The sequence below is a fragment of the Pimephales promelas genome, chromosome 24 (assembly GCF_988280905.1).
Source record: "Pimephales promelas chromosome 24, fPimPro1.hap1.1, whole genome shotgun sequence".
NCBI classification, from domain to species: Eukaryota; Metazoa; Chordata; class Actinopteri; order Cypriniformes; family Leuciscidae; genus Pimephales; species Pimephales promelas.
Genome location: NC_142792.1, coordinates 5,950,096 through 5,974,289, shown reverse-complemented (window position 1 = coordinate 5,974,289; position 24,194 = coordinate 5,950,096). Strand labels below are relative to the sequence as shown.

At 38.0% G+C, this 24,194-nt stretch overlaps 2 protein-coding genes across 5 annotated transcripts in view; one reads left to right on the top strand and one right to left on the bottom strand.

The window, feature by feature from the left end:
- The window catches only part of LOC120476623 (scavenger receptor cysteine-rich domain-containing group B protein), a 29,020-nt gene extending 26,290 nt beyond the window's left edge, over positions 1–2,730 (top strand). For 2 of the 4 annotated variants that reach the window (XR_016150119.1, XR_016150118.1), the window contains exons 9-10: positions 1,748–1,889; positions 2,589–2,728. The gene's annotated coding sequence lies outside the window, so the exon portion shown is untranslated. Of the gene's footprint in view, positions 1–1,747; positions 1,890–2,588 lie in introns of all 4 variants that reach the window. The other 2 variants (XR_016150120.1, XR_016150117.1) reach the window with 2 other exon arrangements.
- Positions 13–5,007, bottom strand: LOC148965154 (scavenger receptor cysteine-rich type 1 protein M130). Its single transcript, XM_089127313.1, has 9 exons — positions 4,974–5,007; positions 4,517–4,876; positions 3,866–4,174; positions 2,965–3,273; positions 2,581–2,880; positions 1,572–1,877; positions 552–857; positions 240–325; positions 13–143 (listed from the first exon to the last, which is right to left on the bottom strand). The coding sequence occupies exons 1-9, from the start codon at positions 5,005–5,007 to the stop codon at positions 45–47; spliced, it is 2,109 nt and encodes a 702-aa protein (XP_088983439.1). The 3' UTR covers positions 13–44.
- Between the last annotated feature and the right edge of the window lie 19,187 nt (positions 5,008–24,194).

Here is a 24,194-nt window from a genome sequence, read left to right as displayed (position 1 = left end):
CAAGTTACATCTTTAAAATCATTCAGAAGGAGTTTACAAACCTGTTAGGGATCAAATAATTTCTTTTCCTGAAACACTTGCCCATTCGGCTGAGTTCTCCACTGGACAGAGAAATTTCCATTCTTTTTGACCTCATTTTTAATCTGCACAATTCAGACGAACGAGACCACAGACTCTCAATGGCAACAATAGAAAAGTGAAAGAAAAGAAAAGCTAATTGAATTAGGAAAATTCATTACTTTGTCTAGTAGTTTTGTCAGTTGTGAAGGATCATTGGGATTAACAGAGTCAGCGTTCACCTTTATCCGGAGCACATTTCTAATCTCTGTAAAAAAGATAGCAGATCTTAATATGGTATTATGCTCATTCCCCAAGATAACTGAACCGTGCATTTCTTTTCAGAATGTGGTTTTATGTTTGTTGTTATTTCATGTTATTTCATGTTATTATGTCATATGGTTTAAGTGAATCATTTTATGTTTAATATAGGCATTTTCTTAGTTAATATTTGCAAATTCAGAGACCAGATTCTGCTTTGGTCATGGACGCACCTTTGCAAATGATTCCTGCATCATATGCATGAATACATTGATGGTTTCCCCACCCACCAAATTGACAGTTCCTGAGGTTTGACTCGTCTCCTCTGCATCTGAGGGAATCCATCCATATCGGCCCCGTGCCGGCCCCAAAATGGGCATTTGGCAAGGGCTGTACGTTTCCACCACAGCCCAGCTCTCTACATAGTACTAAACCATCTGCGATATCCCAGCTGTTGTGGCACACTGTTCCCCACTGGCCGTCATGAAACACCTCCACTGTGCCCTGACAGGAGTTGTTCCCGTTCACCAACCTGACCTCTAGAAATAAGTCAGAAGAGTCCCTGATCTGTCTCTGTGTTAATAACAGCTGTGTTAATGTCCATCTGACCATGATAAGTCAATGCATTTGGGTAAGACTTTATTTCACATAGTTACTATAGTAATAATTATGGGCAACTAAACCTGAACCACAGCCTAATCTTGAAATCAAGTTATGTCATCCTGAAACAATATGCTGTTAAGTATTATTGCTCAGTACCTAAACACTGTAACATCACCTTAAGATAAGTGTTACCTGTATTTGTAACATAATTTAACACAGTTTTTTCGCTAATACTTTATTTTGATGGCCCTCTTTACACATTTTGTTGACTATAATTGTGATTTTTGAACAGTAAATAGACCCCTAATTAATGTTATAAAATGGTGATCTGGCTTTTCACAGACTATGATGATGCAGTTCCAGTTCTTAACATTGTAAAATAAAAATCTATGTACATTTATAACACTATACTTTGCGCTTAATTGCCTTAGCATTAAATTATGGAAAACTGGTGAGTGTTTCTAATACAATGGGTGAGAGTTTTTGTTCACCACTATTAAAATGTATCCAACTATGATGACTTCAGCTTCTGAAATGTGAAAAGGGCCCACACATGGGTATATATTTTGGAAACGTATACATGTTTAAAAAATCAAATAATTAAAAAAGTAAGAAAATGCAGTCAGAAAGTTCTTAGACATCTAGTTTACCTCGGCAGATGACACCTGCATCCTGCTTGTGCTCACAGTTGTGTTTTCCCCATTGATTTGATGGACAGTGCTTCACTGAGTCCTCCTTGCCTGAACATCTCACATCATCAATCCATATTGGTCCTACACCACTTCCGAAATAACCATCTGTCTTTACCTCTACCGGACTTCCACAGCCCAGCTCTCTACAGACAACCTGAGCGTGATTCATATCCCATATGTCTCCACAAACAGTTCCCCACTGATTGTCAATAAGAACCTCCACCCTTCCAGAACAACTGCTGCCTCCATCTGCCAATCTCACTTCTGGAAGACCGAGTAAGTACACATCTCAGATAACATACAAATATATACTGTTTACATTTTATATTTTATACATTTCAGGTCAGAGCTGGTTGTCACTTGTTTAAATGTACAATTTATAAATTATTTAATTAATAATATGATGGCCAAAACACATTTTCCATGTTTGCTTTGTTTAAATTGGTTAAAAATGATGCATTAGGTTCCCATTGTGAACAGCTATTGTGACACAAAAGGTTCAAAACGGACCCTTTTCACTGTGATGGTGTGTTTACAGGGTTATTAACACTGTATATCTAGCAAAAGTGGAAGTTTTTTATATTTTCCTTTAAAACCATTTTACTAACTTGGCATTACCAGTCAAATGGTTTCAGCGGCATTTCTCTTTTCTGACCAAGATAATACTTTTTTATCCTCTTTTAGAAAGTCAGAGAAAAGCTATATGTTGTACTTTCCATTCGCCAAAATAGAATTTTACCCAACTATGATGACTTCTGCTTCTGAAGAACTACAGAAATGTGAAAATGTCCATAAGCTTTTAGTCAAGACTAAAGTTTAGAGTCAGAATCAAACCCACGCTGAGAGGGAAAAAAGTGACAACTAGCGCTGAAATGGTCAAACATGGTCTTATTTTTTTCTTGTACAAATAAATAAAGCATAAATAAGCACATTTGTTCAATTCAAACCCCTTCCTGATTGAATTTACCTCCGCAGGCGACTCCTGCATCCTGAGAATGTGTACAGAGGCTGTTTACCGAGGCAGCGCACTCCTTCAGTGAGGACTCACTCCCGCTACACGCTAAACTATCCATCAATATGTTACCTGAACCGATCCCGAAATAAGCTCCAGGGTATGTCTGTATAAGAGGACCACAGCCAAGCTCTCGACACAGCACAAGACCGTCCAGTAAATCCCAATTGGTATGACAAACTGTGCCCCAATCTCCACTATAACGAACCTGTACTGTGCCACGACAAACGTTTAGGCCGTTTACCAGTTTGACCTCTGAAAGGAGAATAATTCAGATGAATTTGACATGCAATCTTGACGTAATAATTGTAGTTCCCAGAGTTTGTCGTTCACACTTACCTCTGCAGACGACTCCTGCGTCATCGTTGTGTGTAAACTTTTTATTCGTGTTTATCCCTGAAATACATTTTTTCAGAGAGGGTTCAGTCCCAGCACATTTGGTATCATACATCCATATACTACCTGAACCCTTCTTAAAAAAGGATCCAGCCGCGACACTCAGCGCACTCCCACAAGAGGCCTGTTTGCAGATCACATCTCCGCCCAACAGATTCCAGCCGTAGTTGTTAACAGTTCCCCACCCTTGACCATCATAGAGGACCTCCACCCTCCCGGAGCAAGTGTTTTCTCCATCCATAAGCATAACCTCTAAAGAAGAGACAGGGGGACGCATGTGAGAAAAATGCACTATCAGCAGTAGCAATGTGCACTCAAAAAATCTGTTAGAAATGAGATTGAAAAGCCTTCACTTCATTTGATCCAAATGAGCTTGATCAGAATGATTGGGGTGGTGAATACCTGAAATACCTTTGATTGAATATGATATTCTATTTCAGATTCTAAAATACCGTAAGCACACGTTTACCAGATTATTTTTTATGAGATCGTTGCTTATGAATGTCCAATTGTTTATTTATGTACTTCGAACTGCTCAGTGGAGACTACTTCTGATATATTTGTCAGAATTTGCAGCTAACACTAACCTCATGAGTTCATGAGTATGCTCTTATCTCGTTAGTTGATTCATTGAACATGCTCCTCCCGTGTTAATCAGGGTAATTATCTAAATGTGCCCCAAAAACCATTATTTGTGTGAACAGGACATTTCCAGACTCACACCTGTAAGTATGCGTTTGTCAATCCCCAAAACTTACAACTGTGAACGTAGCATTGGATTGACAAAAAATAGTGCATGTAATCATAAAGTGCTTTAATTTCAGATTCAAGTGGGCGTACCTACCTGAACAGGTGAGTCCAGCATCATCCGCATGTGTACAGGTACTGACTCCCCAACCGCTAAACACACAATCTTTCAGTGAAGTTTCTCTGCCCCTGCAGGCGATGCCATCCATCCATACTTTACCCGACCCCTGTTTGAAAAAAGCATTGTTGTATAAAGCCACTGGTTTTCCACAGCCACGTTCTGCGCACGCCACCAATGCGTCCATGAGATCCCAGTGGGTGTCACAGACCGTTCCCCACTCTCTGTTGTGGAAAATCTCCACTCTCCCTGAACACATGCCACTGCCATCTCGAAACTTTATGGTGGCTGTGGAAGTGAAAATGAAATGTTATGCCAGTTCTTTCACTTTTTTTGTTGGCAACTTTAACGTCTATGGAACCTTTCCAATGCACAAAATGTTCTTTAATATTGGAAATTGGCATCAATGGAACCTTTAACGTCTATTGAACCTTTCCATTACACTAAATGTTCTTTTAATCTTTAATAATAATAAAAAAAATATTAAAATATTCTCCACATGAAAGGTTCTTTAGGGGACCCAAAATGGTTCTCCTTTTGCATCGCCTTTGAAATCTCCCTTTTGGTACCTTTATTTTTAGGAGTGTTGGAATGATATATTATTTAGACAATAACGTGAATGTCACCTACAGTCACAGACAACTCCAGCGTCTTTCGTGTGGTCACACGCATCGGTGTGGTTATCCCAATCGCAGTCGAGCACCGAGCTCTCATTCCCGAAACAGTTCAGGTCGTCTGTGAGTATTGGTCCCGAACCCTCGCCATACAAATCACCAGAGTGTATGGATATGAGAGGACCACAACCTGCTTCCATGCAGATCATTTGGCCTTCGACTTCATCCAGCCCTTCGTAACAAATGGTGCCCCAGTTGTCCCTATAAATCTCAACCCTTCCAGAACAGCCCTTAACACCATTCACCAACTTCACCACAGCGCCACTAGTTGTACTGGTTAAACTGGATGTACTGACGGCTGCATTTTCTACGTAGTCTGATTGAAAAATACAAAAAGTTTAGGGGAGTCACATACACAATGTGTATTAATTATTAAATAGAAGTATTTGCACGCGTATATGCGTGTGTCTCACCGAGAAGCAAAACGAAGCTTAGAAAGTACAGCATTGTGACTGAAAAGAGACAAAATTTATTGTGCCAATCAGCAGCAAAACAAGACAAACATTTTTTATGACAATAGTTCAATTCGAATTTCTTACAACTACTGTAGTATATCATATCAAATATTAATTTAATTTGATTATTAAATTATAAAACATTATATTAAATGATTCCTCACAATATATGCCCCTTCATGTTAAAAAGAGACCTGCAAATCATGGGGTTATTTTTAAATATCAAAGTCATTCAACAACAAACTGACAGTACCACAAAACGAAGCTTGAAAAAAAATGATGTTCAACAAACAATCACTGCAAATAAACAAAAAGAAAATAAGTAAGGCATACAAACCTTCGGATGTCACTCGTCTGGTGCTCAGAGGATGACTGAACATTTGTTTAGAGGTGTAAGAGAGCTTTGTGAACAGAAAGCAGCATATGAAGCAACTTGAGCCTCCTTCACAGACGACAGTACAGTAAGCAAATATGCTCAAAATAACACACACAATGCCAGAGAGGAGCCAATCTCCATGTTGCCAGTTGACGACTCTGAGGAAGGCATGTTAATTGAAGTTAACTATGTGAAGGGGGGTGCAAAAGTGTTTTTTAATTGTACATATTACAAACTACTCCAAACACTGAACATGAACACAATGCAACAGAGTAAACAACAAGGAATTTTTTTTTAAATGCTAAAACGCATATCATTGGTTCTGATAATTTCTTGCCTCGCGTCTTATGAGCAGGACAGCCATTTGGCAGTCAAATCTTGATTTAACTATTCAAATAGGGCAAGAAAAACCAAGAAAGCTTGCAAACGTGCTCTTTGGTGTTACAAGACAATGCAAATAAGCATCTTTAAAAAAAAAACTCCAGGCTGGAAACGTGTTTTCTTATATAACAGAACTAAACCTGGACATTCAGGTTAAAAGACACTTCAATATTACACCCATTTTAATATTGCAGTTTTTTTCAAATGCTTACACACAAAATCCTTACTTATCACACTGAAACCTGACACTAGAAACATCAGAATCACACAACAAATCTGCAAAACCTTTTAGTAATTCTCTGCCTTCCACTTTTCGACTACACTCAGCTAGGACCCCTGAGTCCGTAGCACCAAGCGCCATCCCATAATTCCACCGTCCACGAACCCACTATTTTTATAACGGCATAAATGCTACGTGGGATGTCCGGTCTAGAGACTCCATTTTTTCACTCAGGTCTAAGTCTCATGGCCCTCTATCAGTATCCAGAGTTTCGAGAAGAATGGAGAAACTCAAAATTTCGACCCGAAAAAAACGACAGGGGTACCCCTTGTTGACTTTTTCGGTGCAAAGAAAAGTTTCTCTGATTTTCTCGAAACTCTGGATTCTGATAGAGGGCCATGAGACTTAGACCTGAGTGAAAAAATTGAGTCTCTAGACCCTTCCAGAGCTGAGATATGGACATCCCACGTAGCATTTATGCCATTATAAAAATAGTGGGTTCGCGGACGGTGGAATTTTGGGATAGCGCTTGGTGCTACGGATCCCGGGGTTCCTGCTGAGTGCAGTAAAATAGTTTTTATCATGACAGGAACTTTAGTTAAAATGTCTATCAAATATACTACCTGAAACCCCATTAAAAGTGCATCTATCCATCATAAAAGTGCATCTATCCATAAAAAATATATTAATATAAAATATTTAAAATATTCATATTTAAGTTGCGCTTTAGATTTAAGTCAAATCCATATGTTATTTTGGCCTGAAGTTATTTTACTTTAGAAAGTTTTAAATATGGATATTTTTCTTACATCTCCATCTTCCTCATTACTCCACATAAAGTCAACATGTTAGTTAACAAGTCAACAGCTATATGTTCAAGCACTGTATATTCTGCACATGAAAAAGTTTCAAAAATTTATCGGTACTGTGATATATATATATATATATATATTTTATAAAAGAAATTTCAATCAGCATTACTGAAAATGTGACTTTAGTAACAGGCTTTCAAACACATTTAAAAAAATCCTGATTTAAACGTGCAATTCTACAGTCGATTTTCAACTTTAATTAATAAGTTCAATCTTACTATTTTACATACAAACTATGAAATACTGGCAAAAATATATACAAAATGTAAAATGTTGCTTGCTTCTGTGTTTGGAGTGAAGTGCTGCCATGCTTCTCTTCAATGTAGAGTTTTTTTATATAATTACTACATGCAGAGCTTTACTGGCATTTGATTGGATGACAAACGTCCAATCTCATGGACTTCAGGCTTTAAACTAGGTGAAATGCTCCAGAAGTTAAAAAAAAGGGGGGCTGACATGTGATGTCCATTGTAAGGGACACAGGGTCTGAATGATTTGAATGTCTTTATATAACATTTCTGCTTGTTCTTTAAATGCCTCACAATGTGCTGTGCTTCAAATGGCCTTCAGCAACTTTAATGTCATTTGTCATTGTCATATTTTTCCTCAGTATTTGCACAGTTGCACACTTGTATAGTTTTCAAGGGAAACCAATGCAAATCTCTCCCTGACATACATTTGTCTTGGTTTTCTTTTTCTTGCCATGTACATAAAGCACTGACAAAGACCAAGCTTGTAACAACTCCACTCATAAACATTCAAATTTAGCTCACAGAGGTTTGCATAAGGGCATCATATGTATGTCCAAGTAACGTCTGCATGATGCTGACACATATAAAACGGTCATAGTATGTAAACCTTAAATGCTTAAGCATTTGATGAAATGCATCATCATAACCTTAAATAAAAAATTCAATTTAATCTACATAGTTTTTCATTTTATGTAAGGATGTAAGATCAGCAGATTTAAAACAGATTCTTAAAACAGAATTTGTTATCCTGCAGTATTAAGAAAAGACTAAATACTCTATACCGTTTGTTTCAAACAGCAGTACTGTTGTAAATACCTCATGACATGACTTCTCTACAGGGGTGTCTAGGCAAATAAATATGGACAAGTTGGAGTATAACCACAAGTGCTCAGGGTTCATTTGAGACATAGCCACACTGGTTCCCTCCGGATTTTCCTATTGGGGTTTTATAATGTATTTTACACACTCACACACTCCACACATTCTTTTCTTGGCTACTTATTTAGAAATTCACGTTTTCCATATGGGTGTGTAATTTACATTGAACGAAACGTTAGCGTTGTATTCGGTTTACCACAATTTTACTCATAAATTTAAAACCACCATTATAAAACCCATAGGGAAATGTCGAGGGAACCAGCTGTCACTGACTTCTTGTGAATTGATTATGTCTCTTATTTATGCATGTATATTTATTTGAACAAAATATGACATGGACCACAACAACAATGCACAAAGGAACTATACAGTCTATTTATTTTCTAAATTATAAAGCACATGGTAATTTACTGTTTACATGGCTATGTAATTATAGCAAATAAAAAGAAATCTAGACGTTATTGCTTCTGCATATATGATAATCTACTTTGATATCAGGTCAGCAACAAACTTTTAACAGTGTTTTTAATTAATTTGATTAATTAGTTTGTGTTGCTCTTGTGGGGAATACACGTTTACATCACACAAGTAGAAATTTCAAGTTCATTAGACTCGATTCACAGTGATGTAATTAACACAAATCACCACAGGAGGGCGAACTATTCTAAATTGGTTACACTTGATTTGAAATTCTGTAATTCTCACAAATCACCACAGGAGGACGAACTATTCTAAGTTGATTTTACTTGATTTAAAATGCTGTAATTCTAACAAATAACCACAGGAGGGCGTACTATTCTAAGTTGATTATACTTGATTTGAAATGCTGTAGTTCTCACTAATCACCACAGGAGGGCGAACTATTCTTAGTTGGTTATCCTTGATTTGAAAAGCTGTAATTCTCACAAATCACCACAGGAGGGCGAACTATTCTAGGTTGATTTTACTTGATTTGAAATGCTGTAATTCTCACAAATCACCACAGGAGGGCGAACTATTCTAGGTTGATTTTACTTCATTTGAAATGCTGTAATTCTCACTAATCACCACAGGAGGGCGAACTCTTCTAAGTTGGTTATACTTGATTTGAAAAGCTGTAATTCTCACAAATCACCACAGGAGGGCAAACTATTCTAAGTTGATTTTACTTGATTTGAAATGCTGTAATTCTCACAAATAACCACAGGAGGGCGAACTATTCTAAGCTGGTTATACTTGATTTGAATTGCTGTAATTCTCACAAATCACCACAGGAGGGCAAACTATTCTAAGTTGGTTATACTTGATTTGAAATGCTGTAATTCTCACTAATCACCACAGGAGGGCGAACTATTCTAAGTTGGTTATACTTGATTTGAATTGCTGTAATTCTCACAAATAACCACAGGAGGGGAAACTATTCTAAGTTGGTTATACTTGATTTAAAAATGCTGTAATTCTCACTAATCACCACAGGAGGGCGAACTATTCTAAGTTGATTTTTACTTCATTTGAAATGCTGTAATTCTCACAAATAACCACAGGAGGGTGAACTATTCTAAGATGATTATACTGGATTAGAAATGCAAAGTGAATAAAAAGATTTTTGTATTTTTCAACAAAAGACCTAACCAACCATGAGCACTACACAATCTCATACAGAGGATCATTGTTTGCTTTTGGGTGTGACAATATTGGTTGAAATCCAGCAGGTTTAAAAGTTTCTTTAAACTTACAACTTGTGTACATTTTTTTGCACTACGAACAAGATAAGATTATAAAGCACATGTTTTACTTTAAACTCAGTGGTTCAATGGATATATACATGCCTTGAATCACAACACTGCAATAGGGTCTGTGTATCATCAGGTCGTTTGATTTCCAATTTGAAATGAAATAAGCAGAAATTAGAAAATTGCACCTTTATTCGTTTAAAAAAACAAAAACAAACAAAAAACAGGAAAAAAAGAGATTTTGGCTTGTTTTTATATATTTTAGTTCTAAATGACCTTAAAAAACATCATAGCATCACAACGTCATAGCATCACAACATCATAACATCATAGAATCACAGCATTTCAGTGGATAGCTGTCTCTTTTTCAAACTGGAAAGTCTTTGTTCAATCCCCATATTTGCTAAAGTTATTCATCATTTAACTGCACACAAAGCTCTCAAACCTGTTGAAAATGCTCATCATCTCCACTGTCTCAGTGGCTCAGGAGATAAAGCATTGCATTTCAATCACAGTGTTCTGAGTTCAAATCACACTATTGCTGACTTTCACTTGTTCTCATTAGACAAGGAGTCCCCAAAACCAGTTGTTGTAAAATCCATGGTTGAGTGGATAAACACTCTCTGAGGACAACACTGTGATGAAAACATGGGTTCAACTCTCACTTTAACTGCTTTATTGGAAACTCTCAGGATAACACTGAAATATAAGTTCCAGCACATGTCTTGAAAGATATCTGTGGCTCACAGGTAAGAGCGCTGCCTCACGGGTTCAGAGGTCTCTGTGATGGGAGTGTGTGTGAGCAGCAGGTGCTTGAAGGAGAAGGAAACCAGTACAGTCTCCAATGGTGTAATTCACACAAATCACCACAGGAGGGTGACACTCTTTTATTTTTATTACAATTGATTTGCAATGGTGTAATTCACACAAATCAGGGCGCAACACTTATGTTTTTAGACTTGATTTGCAACGGTGTAATTCACACAAATCACCACAGGAGGGCGACACTCTTTTATGTTTATTACACTTGATTTGCAACGGTGTAATTCACACAAATCACCACAGGAGGGCGAAACATTTTTAAGTTTATTTAGACTCGATTTGCAACGGTGTAATTCACACAAATCACCACAGGAGGGCGAAACACTTTTACATTCATTGGACTTATATTGTTTTGTTGTTTTTATTTGCAAATATATCTATTTGAATTTTGAACCGAAGACAGGACGGAACATAGTGTAAATAGTTCTGTTTGGAAGTTCTTATGTTTTTCTCCTCTCACCCTCTTACAGAAGTGTAGCGCATTTACACTACCTCGTTAGACGATGTAGTTTACATAGATCTCCGCTGATGGGTTAAGTTGATTCGCGGGAATAAGACTGAATTTGCAAGGCCTACAATCACCGCATGAGGGGGCAACACTTTTATATTTATTAGAATTGAGGTGCAATGGTCTAATTCACACAAATCACCAAAGGAGGGAAACACTCTTTTATGTTTATTACACTTGATTTGCAACGGTGTAATTCACACAAATCACCACTGGAGGGTGACACTCTTTTAAGTTTATTACACTTGATTTGCAATGGTGTAATTCACACACATCACCACAGGAGGGTGCAGCACTCATGTTTTTTAGACTCGATTTGCAACGGTGTAATTCACACAAATCACCACAGGAGGGCGAAACACTTTTACATTCATTGGACTTATATTGTTTTGTTGTTTTTATTTGCTAATATATCTATTTGAATTTTGAACAGAAGACAGGACGGAACATAGTGTAAATAGTTCTGTTTGGAAGTTCTTATGTTTTTCTCCTCTCACCCTCTTACAGAAGTGTAGCGCAAATAAATACAAATACACTAAAATATGTACTATGTATATAAAAAATATGTATGTACTATGTATATAAAATATGTATATGTATATAAATATGTAAATACACTAGCTCGTTAGACGGAGTTTACAAAAGTCTCCGCAGGTGGGTTAAGCTGATTTGCGCTAATAAGACTGAATTTGTTAGGCCTAAAATCACAGCATGAGGGGGCAACACTTTTATGTTCATAAGACTTGACTTGCAATGGTGTAATTCACAGAAATCACCACTGAGGGTCTACACTCTTTTATGTTTATTACACTTCATTTGCAATGGTGTAATTCACACAAATCACTGCAGGAGGGTGACACTCTTTCATGTTTATTACGCTTGATTTGAAACGGTGTAATTCACACAAATCACCACAGGAGGGCAAAACATTTTTAAGTTTATTTAGACTCGATTTGCGACGATGTAATTCAGACAAATCACCACAGGAGGGCGCAACACTTTTCTGTTTATTAGACTTGATTTGCATCATTTTAATTCACAAAAATCACCACAGGAGGGCGAAACACTTTTATGTTTATTTAGACTCGATTTGCAATGGTGTAATTCACACAAATCACCACAGGAGGGCGAAACACTTTTACATTCATTGGACTTATATTGTTTTGTTGTTTTTATTTGCAAATATATCTATTTGAATTTTGAACAGAAGACAGGACGGAACATAGATAGTGTAAATAGTTCTTTTTGGAAGTTATTATGTTTTTCGCCTCGCACCCTCTCACAGAAATGTAGCGCATTTACACTAGCTCGTTAGACGATGTAGTTCACAAAGATCTCCGCAGATGGGTTAAGCTGATTTGCGGTAATAAGACTGAATTTGCAAGGCCTAAAATCACCGCATGAGGGGGCAACACTTTTATGTTTATTAAAATTGAGGTGCAAATTGAGGCAAATTGAAATTGAGGTGAAAATTTGTGTCTAATTCACACAAATCACCACAGGAGGGCTACACTCTTTTATGTTTATTACACTTGATTTGCAATGGTGTAATTCACACAAATCACCACAGGAGGGTGACACTCTTTTAAGTTTATTACACTTGATTTGCAATGGTGTAATTCACACAAATCACCACTGGAGGGAAACACTCTTTTATGTTTATTACACTTGATTTGCAACGGTGTAATTCACACAAATCACCACAGGAGGGCGACACTCTTTTAAGTTTATTACACTTGATTTGCAATGGTGTAATTCACACACATCACCACAGGAGGGCGCAACACTCATGTTTTTTAGACTCGATTTGCAACGGTGTAATTCACACAAATCACCACAGGAGGGCGACACTCTTTTATGTTTATTACACTTGATTTGCAACGGTGTAATTCACACAAATCACCACAGGAGGGCGACCCCGTTTATTACACTTGATTTGCAATGGTGTAATTCACACAAATCACCACAGGAGGGAGAAATATTTCTAAGTTTATTTAGACTCTATTTGCAACGATGTAATTCACACAAATCACCACAGGAGGGCGCAACACTTTAATGTTTATTAGACTTCGTTTGCGTCAGTGTAATTCACACAAATCACCACAGGAGGGCGACCCTCTTTTATGTTTATTACACTTGATTTGCAATGGTGTAATTCACACAAATCACCACAGGAGGGAGAAATATTTCTAAGTTTATTTAGACTCGATTTGCAACGATGTAATTCACACAAATCACCACCACAGGAGGGCACAACACTTTAATGTTTATTAGACTTCGTTTGCGTCAGTGTAATTCACAGAAATCATCACAGGAGGGCGAAGCATTTTTAAGTTTATTTAGACTCGATTTGCAACGGTGTAATTCACACAAATCACCACAGGGGGGCGAAACACTTTTATGTTTATTTAGACTCGATTTGCAATGGTTTAATTCACACAAATCACCACCACAGGAGGGCGAAACACTTTTACATTCATTGGACTTATATTGTTTTGGTGTTTTTATTTGCAAATATATCTATTTGAATTTTGAACAGAAGACAGGACGGAACATGGATAGTGTAAATAGTTCTGTTTGGAAGTTCGTTTTTCTCCTCTCACCCTCTTACAGAAGTGTAGCGCATTTACACTAGCTCGTTAGACGATGTACTAGTTCACGAAGATCTCGGCATGTGGATTAAGCCGATTTGCGGTAATGTCACCACAAGAAGGTGAAACACTTTTGTGTTAATTAAGACTCGATTTGCAACCGTGTAATTCAGACAAATCACCATAGGAGGGCAAAGTATTTTAAGTTTATTTAGACTCTATTTGCAAAGGTGTAGTTCACACAAATCACCACATGAGGACATTTTTATTTACCAAAAATTGACGGATAAGAGTGGAAGAGCCAGTGGTTTAGTGGTCTGAGCGTTAGATCTTGGCGTGGGCAATCCAGGTTCAAATCTCTCTTACGGTGTTTAGTTTCATTGGTTTTTCAACAAAAAAAAAGACAAAATTACCAAAAATTGATGAGTAAGAGTGGAAGTGCTGGTGGCTTAGTGGTCTGAGCGGTAGATCTTGTTGTGGGCAACCCAGGTTCGAGTCTCTCTCTTGTGGTGTTTAGTTTCATTGGTTTTTCAACAAATAAAAAAGACAAAATTACCAAAAATTGATGAGTAAGAGTGGAAGTGCTGGTGGCTTAGTGGTCTGAGTGGTAGAGCTTGTTGTGGGCAACCCAGGTTCGAGTCTCTCTCTTGTGGTGTTTAGTTTCATTGGTTTATCAACAAATAAAAAAGACAAAATTACCAAAAATTGGTGAGTAAGAGTGGAAGTGCTGGTGGCTCAGTGGTCTGAGTGTTTGATCTTGGTGTGGGCAACCCAGGTTCAAATCTCTCTCTTGTGGTGTTTAGCTTCAATGGTTTTTCAACAAATAAAAAAGACAAAATTACCAAAAATTCATAAGTAAGAGTGGAAGTACCAGTGGCTCAGTGGTCTGAGCATGTCCTCCTGGGGTCAGAAGGATCTGGGTTCAAACCCCAGCCTGGTATGTGAAGCATGGTTGCGTGAAGGACATCCAGTCGTGAGCTGTGACAAGCTGCAAAACTGAGCGGATCAGGTCATGACCAGGATGAGAGAAGGCAGGACACGAAGGGGGGAGTACATATCCCAACCGCTCCCCCTGGGACTTCCAAGACAATCTCGAGCAGCGGTTATGTAAAAGGAGTCCAAATTTTCGAAAAATTACTTGTAAAATTTTTCCCAAAAAAGCCTAAGTCAACATTTTGGGCGTGGCTTATGGACACTCCTCCCTTTTGGGCGTGGCTTATGGACACTCCTCCCTTTTGGGCGTGGCTTATGGACACTACCCCTTTTGGGCGTGGCTTATGGCCACTCCCCTTTACTGTTGATTGTACCTGCACTCCATCAAGGTTCAAATCTCAGCTGTTGCTTTCTCTGGGGAAACCAACCAGCACTTGAAAGGCGTTCCCACTTACACACATGCTGAAAAATTCAGACTACAAATACATTAATAAACTGGATTTGTAATGAGGAAATCTTAACTGGTCTGTTTTATCTTGGCAATCATTAAACTGCAAATCAGTCACAGCTTGTCCAAATTAATAGACAAACTAAACCACGTGGGCCACACATCATCTGAATAATTAGTTAATTGACTGATCAACAGAGTCAGTAACAGCAGGTGTTGATGTTTAGAAAGCCAAGATCAGCTGGAAATCATGAACAGCACACAAATGTCACATTTACCATTTTATTGGACACAAACTGGAGTAGATCATTGTCAAAAACATGCCAGTTCAAAACAGAAACAGGTTGAGTCAGGAAAAGGCTCAGATGCATAACAGTTCGGCGGTTGCTCCTCTCAAAATACTCCATGCAAAGTCACTCACTGCTTTTCCTCATGACCTCCAGCAGCTCAAACCAAGAGATCCCTACAAACAGACGGCAGTGAGACAATCAGAAACACTTCAAATTTCACTAATAACTTCCCCTAGGAAGCTACAAATCTCAGAAAGAAACAAAGTGATTGTTTATAGAATAAATATAGATCATAGGAGGTGAAAACGCATGCTCATTTTATGAGCAATTAAACCAATGCAACAGCATCTGTAAGATATCAATCAAGCTACAAAATAGAATTAAATGTCACTTTGATGTTAATCCAAAACAACAAGTTAACATACAGACTCCTTCTACGAGCTATACAAGTATTTTACAAACCTGTTCCAAGAGCCACACCAACATTGCACACCCCTCGACATCTTTCTTATCTGACCCATATATGTCTGGTTTTGGAGTCTCTACTAACGAGCTGATGAGTCGATTCAGGTGTGATTGATTAGGAAGAGTTGGAAAATGTGTTGTGTTTAACCACTGCACCATCGTGGCTTTCACAATATCATCTGTTGTTTGGTGCAGTTTGTTGGATGTGCATTTTAACATAGGCAATCTAAGATTCAAACGCAACCATTTATTTATTGAACTCTTTTGAGTTTATTGAGGGCTTTGTTTTCTGTGATAAAAATATTAGCAACTGTGGGATTTGGACCAAGAACTGAATGAAAGACAAACGATTAGCCACTGAGCCACGGCATTTGTGATGTTTGATATGGTTCATTGTGGTTGTTTTTTTAGTTTAGCAACAGCATTCATTAAAACAACAATTTATTGTTCAGCTGCTAGAGCGTTTTTTTACAGGGTTGGAGATAAACACAGGAAAGTGGCTCGTCAGGAGCAGGATTAGGGACTTTTTTTTTTAAATCTCTTTCCTCTTCATGCTGTTTTCATATATTAATGCAGATACACTTAGTGTCCACAAGGTGGGGTACATGAACACATTAATCTGGTCTCTGGTTTCATGCACACATGCCTGCTCTCCATCCAGGATTCTCCAAACACTTGTCCTATGTAGAGAAGCTGGAGTCTGTCTGAAGGCAGAGAAACACAGGACACTGTGTCTGTTATATTAGGCAGTAAAAAGCGCCCATTAGACACATTTATAGTCAGCTGTTTTACCACAATAATAATATTTTATCCCAAATATTAAACAATCTTTACTATAAATGTAAAATCAGTGTAATTTTTGTGTTTTTGAGTCTGTAAAAGCGAGTCTCGCTCCTCCATTCATAACATCCATACCTCACGAGCGTCCAGAGATCCAGAGACAACATGGTTCCTCATCACGTGACAGACAGACGAAGATCCAGCCAAGATTGCATAGTCTATGCAGCATAGATATATACAGCATAGAATACAGTATACAGCACAGCTGTGCATATATCTATGCTGCATTTATCTATTCATTTTTTTTATTTATCATTCATTTTATTTATCATTTATCTATTTATAAATATCTATTTATATATATTTATCTATAAATATATCTATTTATCAAGTCTCGAATTCTCGAGACTTGGCGCCCCCAGGTTTCAGCGTCATTAGTGCATAGACATATGCAGCATAGATATAGCACAGCATAGACTATGCACTTATGACGCTGGAACCTGGGGGCGTCAAGTCCCCGAAAGACCATTTATCAGTCCAACATCCAACATCAGTCTTTATTTTATTAGTGCAAAGAGACACAAAGTTGATTCAGCTTCAGATTGATTATATTACAAAGCGTCGCACATACTTTGACAATGAGACAATGACTTTGTGTAGTTTTGGCAGCAGATTCGTGCAGCACTTATAGTCAATCTTGGCTGGATCTTCGTCTGTCTGTCACGTGATGAGGAACCATGTTGTCTCTGGATCTCTGGACGCTCGTGAGGTATGGATGTTATGAATGGAGGAGCGAGACTCGCTTTTACAGACTCAAAAACACAAAAATTACACTGATTTTACATTTATAGTAAAGATTGTTTAATATTTGGGATAAAATATTATTATTGTGGTAAAACAGCTGACTATAAATGTGTCTAATGGGCGCTTTTTACTGCCTAATATAACAGACACAGTGTCCTGTGTTTCTCTGCCTTCAGACAGACTCCAGCTTCTCTACATAGGACAAGTGTTTGGAGAATCCTGGATGGAGAGCAGGCATGTGTGCATGAAACCAGAGACCAGATTAATGTGTTCATGTACCCCACCTTGTGGACACTAAGTGTATCTGCATTAATATATGAAAACAGCATGAAGAGGAAAGAGATTTAAAAAAAAAAGTCCCTAATCCTGCTCCTGACGAGCCACTTTCCTGTGTTTATCTCCAACCCTGTAAAAAAACGCTCTAGCAGCTGAACAATAAATTGTTGTTTTAATGAATGCTGTTGCTAAACTAAAAAAACAACCACAATGAACCATATCAAACATCACAAATGCCGTGGCTCAGTGGCTAATCGTTTGTCTTTCATTCAGTTCTTGGTCCAAATCCCACAGTTGCTAATATTTTTATCACAGAAAACAAAGCCCTCAATAAACTCAAAAGAGTTCAATAAATAAATGGTTGCGTTTGAATCTTAGATTGCCTATGTTAAAATGCACATCCAACAAACTGCACCAAACAACAGATGATATTGTGAAAGCCACGATGGTGCAGTGGTTAAACACAACACATTTTCCAACTCTTCCTAATCAATCACACCTGAATCGACTCATCAGCTCGTTAGTAGAGACTCCAAAACCAGACATATATGGGTCAGATAAGAAAGATGTCGAGGGGTGTGCAATGTTGGTGTGGCTCTTGGAACAGGTTTGTAAAATACTTGTATAGCTCGTAGAAGGAGTCTGTATGTTAACTTGTTGTTTTGGATTAACATCAAAGTGACATTTAATTCTATTTTGTAGCTTGATTGATATCTTACAGATGCTGTTGCATTGGTTTAATTGCTCATAAAATGAGCATGCGTTTTCACCTCCTATGATCTATATTTATTCTATAAACAATCACTTTGTTTCTTTCTGAGATTTGTAGCTTCCTTGGGGAAGTTCTTAGTGAAATTTGAAGTGTTTCTGATTGTCTCACTGCCGTCTGTTTGTAGGGATCTCTTGGTTTGAGCTGCTGGAGGTCATGAGGAAAAGCAGTGAGTGACTTTGCATGGAGTATTTTGAGAGGAGCAACCGCCGAACTGTTATGCATCTGAGCCTTTTCCTGACTCAACCTGTTTCTGTTTTGAACTGGCATGTTTTTGACAATGATCTACTCCAGTTTGTGTCCAATAAAATGGTAAATGTGACATTTGTGTGCTGTTCATGATTTCCAGCTGATCTTGGCTTTCTAAACATCAACACCTGCTGTTACTGACTCTGTTGATCAGTCAATTAACTAATTATTCAGATGATGTGTGGCCCACGTGGTTTAGTTTGTCTATTAATTTGGACAAGCTGTGACTGATTTGCAGTTTAATGATTGCCAAGATAAAACAGACCAGTTAAGATTTCCTCATTACAAATCCAGTTTATTAATGTATTTGTAGTCTGAATTTTTCAGCATGTGTGTAAGTGGGAACGCCTTTCAAGTGCTGGTTGGTTTCCCCAGAGAAAGCAACAGCTGAGATTTGAACCTTGATGGAGTGCAGGTACAATCAACAGTAAAGGGGAGTGGCCATAAGCCACGCCCAAAAGGGGGAGTGTCCATAAGCCACGCCCAAAAGGGGAGTGTCCATAAGCCACGCCCAAAAGGGAGGAGTGTCCATAAGCCACGCCCAAAATGTTGACTTAGGCTTTTTGGGAAAAATTTTACAAGTAATTTTTCGAAAATTTGGACTCCTTTTACATAACCGCTGCTCGAGATTGTCTTGGAAGTCCCAGGGGGAGCGGTTGGGATATGTACTCCCCCCTTCGTGTCCTGCCTTCTCTCATCCTGGTCATGACCTGATCCGCTCAGTTTTGCAGCTTGTCACAGCTCACGACTGGATGTCCTTCACGCAACCATGCTTCACATACCAGGCTGGGGTTTGAATCCAGATCCTTCTGACCCCAGGAGGACATGCTCAGACCACTGAGCCACTGGTACTTCCACTCTTACTTATGAATTTTTGGTAATTTTGTCTTTTTTATTTGTTGAAAAACCATTGAAGCTAAACACCACAAGAGAGAGATTTGAACCTGGGTTGCCCACACCAAGATCAAACACTCAGACCACTGAGCCACCAGCACTTCTATTCTTACTCACCAATTTTTGGTAATTTTGTCTTTTTTATTTGTTGATAAACCAATGAAACTAAACACCACAAGAGAGAGACTCGAACCTGGGTTGCCCACAACAAGCTCTACCGCTCAGACCACTAAGCCACCAGCACTTCCACTCTTACTCATCAATTTTTGGTAATTTTGTCTTTTTTATTTGTTGAAAAACCAATGAAACTAAACACCACAAGAGAGAGACTCGAACCTGGGTTGCCCACAACAAGATCTACCGCTCAGACCACTAAGCCACCAGCACTTCCACTCTTACTCATCAATTTTTGGTAATTTTGTCTTTTTTATTTGTTGAAAAAACAATGAAACTAAACACCGCAAGAGAGAGATTTGAACCTGGATTGCCCACAACAAGATCTACCGCTCAGACCACTAAGCCACCAGCACTTCCACTCTTACTCATCAATTTTTGGTAATTTTGTCTTTTTTATTTGTTGAAAAACCAATGAAACTAAACACCGTAAGAGAGATTTGAACCTGGATTGCCCACGCCAAGATCTAACGCTCAGACCACTAAACCACTGGCTCTTCCACTCTTATCCGTCAATTTTTGGTAAATAAAAATGTCCTCATGTGGTGATTTGTGTGAATTACACCTTTGCAAATAGAGTCTAAATAAACTTAAAATACTTTGCCCTCCTATGGTGATTTGTCTGAATTACACCGTTGCAAATCGAGTCTTAATTAACACAAAAGTGTTTCACCTTCTTGTGGTGACATTACCGCAAATCGGCTTAATCCACATGCCGAGATCTTCGTGAACTAGTACATCGTCTAACGAGCTAGTGTAAATGCGCTACACTTCTGTAAGAGGGTGAGAGGAGAAAAACGAACTTCCAAACAGAACTATTTACACTATCCATGTTCCGTCCTGTCTTCTGTTCAAAATTCAAATAGATATATTTGCAAATAAAAACACCAAAACAATATAAGTCCAATGAATGTAAAAGTGTTTCGCCCTCCTGTGGTGGTGATTTGTGTGAATTAAACCATTGCAAATCGAGTCTAAATAAACATAAAAGTGTTTCGCCCCCCTGTGGTGATTTGTGTGAATTACACCGTTGCAAATCGAGTCTAAATAAACTTAAAAATGCTTCGCCCTCCTGTGATGATTTCTGTGAATTACACTGACGCAAACGAAGTCTAATAAACATTAAAGTGTTGTGCCCTCCTGTGGTGGTGATTTGTGTGAATTACATCGTTGCAAATCGAGTCTAAATAAACTTAGAAATATTTCTCCCTCCTGTGGTGATTTGTGTGAATTACACCATTGCAAATCAAGTGTAATAAACATAAAAGAGGGTCGCCCTCCTGTGGTGATTTGTGTGAATTACACTGACGCAAACGAAGTCTAATAAACATTAAAGTGTTGCGCCCTCCTGTGGTGATTTGTGTGAATTACATCGTTGCAAATAGAGTCTAAATAAACTTAGAAATATTTCTCCCTCCTGTGGTGATTTGTGTGAATTACACCATTGCAAATCAAGTGTAATAAACGGGGTCGCCCTCCTGTGGTGATTTGTGTGAATTACACCGTTGCAAATCAAGTGTAATAAACATAAAAGAGTGTCGCCCTCCTGTGGTGATTTGTGTGAATTACACCGTTGCAAATCGAGTCTAAAAAACATGAGTGTTGCGCCCTCCTGTGGTGATGTGTGTGAATTACACCATTGCAAATCAAGTGTAATAAACTTAAAAGAGTGTCGCCCTCCTGTGGTGATTTGTGTGAATTACACCGTTGCAAATAAAGTGTAATAAACATAAAAGAGTGTTTCCCTCCAGTGGTGATTTGTGTGAATTACACCATTGCAAATAAAGTGTAATAAACATAAAAGAGTGTCACCCTCCTGTGGTGATTTGTGTGAATTACACCATTGCAAATCAAGTCTAAATAAACTTAAAAATGTTTTGCCCTCCTGTGGTGATTTGTGTGAATTACACCGTTTCAAATCAAGCGTAATAAACATGAAAGAGTGTCACCCTCCTGCAGTGATTTGTGTGAATTACACCATTGCAAATCAAATGTAATAAACATAAAAGAGTGTAGACCCTCAGTGGTGATTTCTGTCAATTACACCATTGCAAGTCAAGTCTTATAAACATAAAAGTGTTGCCCCCTCATGCGGTGATTTTAGGCCTAACAAATTCAGTCTTATTACCGCAAATCAGCTTAACCCATCTGCGGAGATTTTTGTAAATTACATCGTCTAACGAGCTAGTGTAAATGCGCTACACTTCTGTAAGAGGGTGAGAGGAGAAAAACATAAGAACTTCCAAACAGAACTATTTACACTATCTATGTTCCGTCCTGTCTTCTGTTCAAAATTCAAATAGATATATTTGCAAATAAAAACAACAAAACAATATAAGTCCAATGAATGTAAAAGTGTTTCGCCCTCCTGTGGTGATTTGTGTGAATTACACCGTTGTAAATCGAGTCTAAGTAAACTTACAAACGTTTCGCCCTCCTATGGTGATTTGTGTGAATTACACCGTTGCAAATCGAGTCTAAATAAACATAAAAGTGTTTCGCCCTCCTGTGGTGATTTTTGTGAATTAAAATGATGCAAATCAAGTCTAATAAACAGAGAAGTGTTGCGCCCTCCTGTGGTGATTTGTGTGAATTACATCGTCGCAAATCGAGTCTAAATAAACTTAAAAATGGTTTGCCCTCCTGTGGTGATTTGTGTGAATTACACCGTTTCAAATCAAGCGTAATAAACATGAAAGAGTGTCACCCTCCTGCAGTGATTGTGTGAATTACACCATTGCAAATCAAGTGTAATAAACATAAAAGAGTGTAGACCTTCAGTGGTGATTTCTGTGAATTACACCATTGCAAGTCAAGTCTTATAAACATAAAAGTGTTGCCCCCTCATGCGGTGATTTTAGGCCTAACAAATTCAGTCTTATTACCGCAAATCAGCTTAACCCATCTGCAGAGATCTTTGTAAACCACATCGTCTAACGAGCTAGTGTAAATGCGCTACACTTCTGTAAGAGGGTGAGAGGAGAAAAACATAAGAACTTCCAAACAGAACTATTTACACTATCTACGTTCCGTCCTGTCTTCTGTTCAAAATTCAAATAGATATATTTGCAAATAAAAACAACAAAACAATATAAGTCCAATGAATGTAAAAGTGTTTTGCCCTCCTGTGGTGATTTGTGTGAATTACACCGTTGCAAATCGAGTCTAAAAAACATGAGTGTTGCGCCCTCCTGTGGTGATGTGTGTGAATTACACCATTGCAAATCAAGTGTAATAAACTTAAAAAGAGTGTCACCCTCCTGTGGTAATTTGTGTGAATTACACCGTTGCAAATCAAGTGTAATAAACATAAAAGAGTGTTTCCCTCCAGTGGTGATTTGTGTGAATTACACCATTGCAAATCAAGTGTAATAAACATAAAAGAGTGTATCCCTCCTTTGGTGATTTGTGTGAATTAGACCATTGCACCTCAATTCTAATAAACATAAAAGCGTTGCCCCCTCATGCGGAGCTTTTAGGCCTTGCAAATTCACTCTTATTACCGCAAATCAGCTTAATCTGCGGACATCTATGTAAACCACATCGTCTAACGAGATAGTGTAAATGCGCTACACTTCTGTAAGAGGGTGAGAGGAGAAAAACATAAGAACTTCCAAACGGAACTATTTACACTATCTATGTTCCGTCCTGTCTTCTGTTCAAAATTCAAATAGATATATTTGCAAATAAAAACAACAAAACAATATAAGTCCAATGAATGTAAAAGTGTTTCGCCCTCCTGTGGTGATTTGTGTGAATTACACCGTTGCAAATAGAGTCTAAATAAACATAAAAGTGTTTCGCCCTCTTGTGGTCATTTGTGTGAATTACACAGTTGCAAATCGAGTCTAAATAAACGTAAAAATGTTTCGCCCTCCTGTGGTGATTTGTGTGAATTAAACCGTTGCAAATCGAGTCTAAATAAACTTAAAAATGTTTCGCCCTCCTGTTGTGATTTGTGTATTACACCGTTGCAAATTGAGTCTAAATAAACATAAAAGTGTTTCGCCCTCCTGTGGTGATTTGTGTGTATTACACCGTTGCAAATTGAGTCTAAATAAACTTAAAAATGTTTCATCCTCCTGTGGTGATTTGTGTGAATTACACTGATGCAAATCAAGTCTAATAAACATAAAAGTGTTTCTCCCTCCTGTGGTGATTTGTGGGAATTACACCGTTGCAAATCAAGTTTAATAAACATAAAAGAGGGTCGCCCTCCTGTGGTGATTTGTGTGAATTACACCATTGCAAATCAAGCGTAATAAACATAAAAGAGTGTCGCCCTCCTGTGGTGATTTGTGTGAATTACACCGTTGCAAATCGAGTGTAAAAAAACATAAAAGTGTTTCGCCCTCCTGTGGTGATTTGTGTGCATTACACCGTTGCAAATTGAGTCAAAATAAACTTAAAAATGTTTCATCCTCCTGTGGTGATTTGTGTGAATTACACTGATGCAAATCAAGTTTAATAAACATAAAAAAGGGT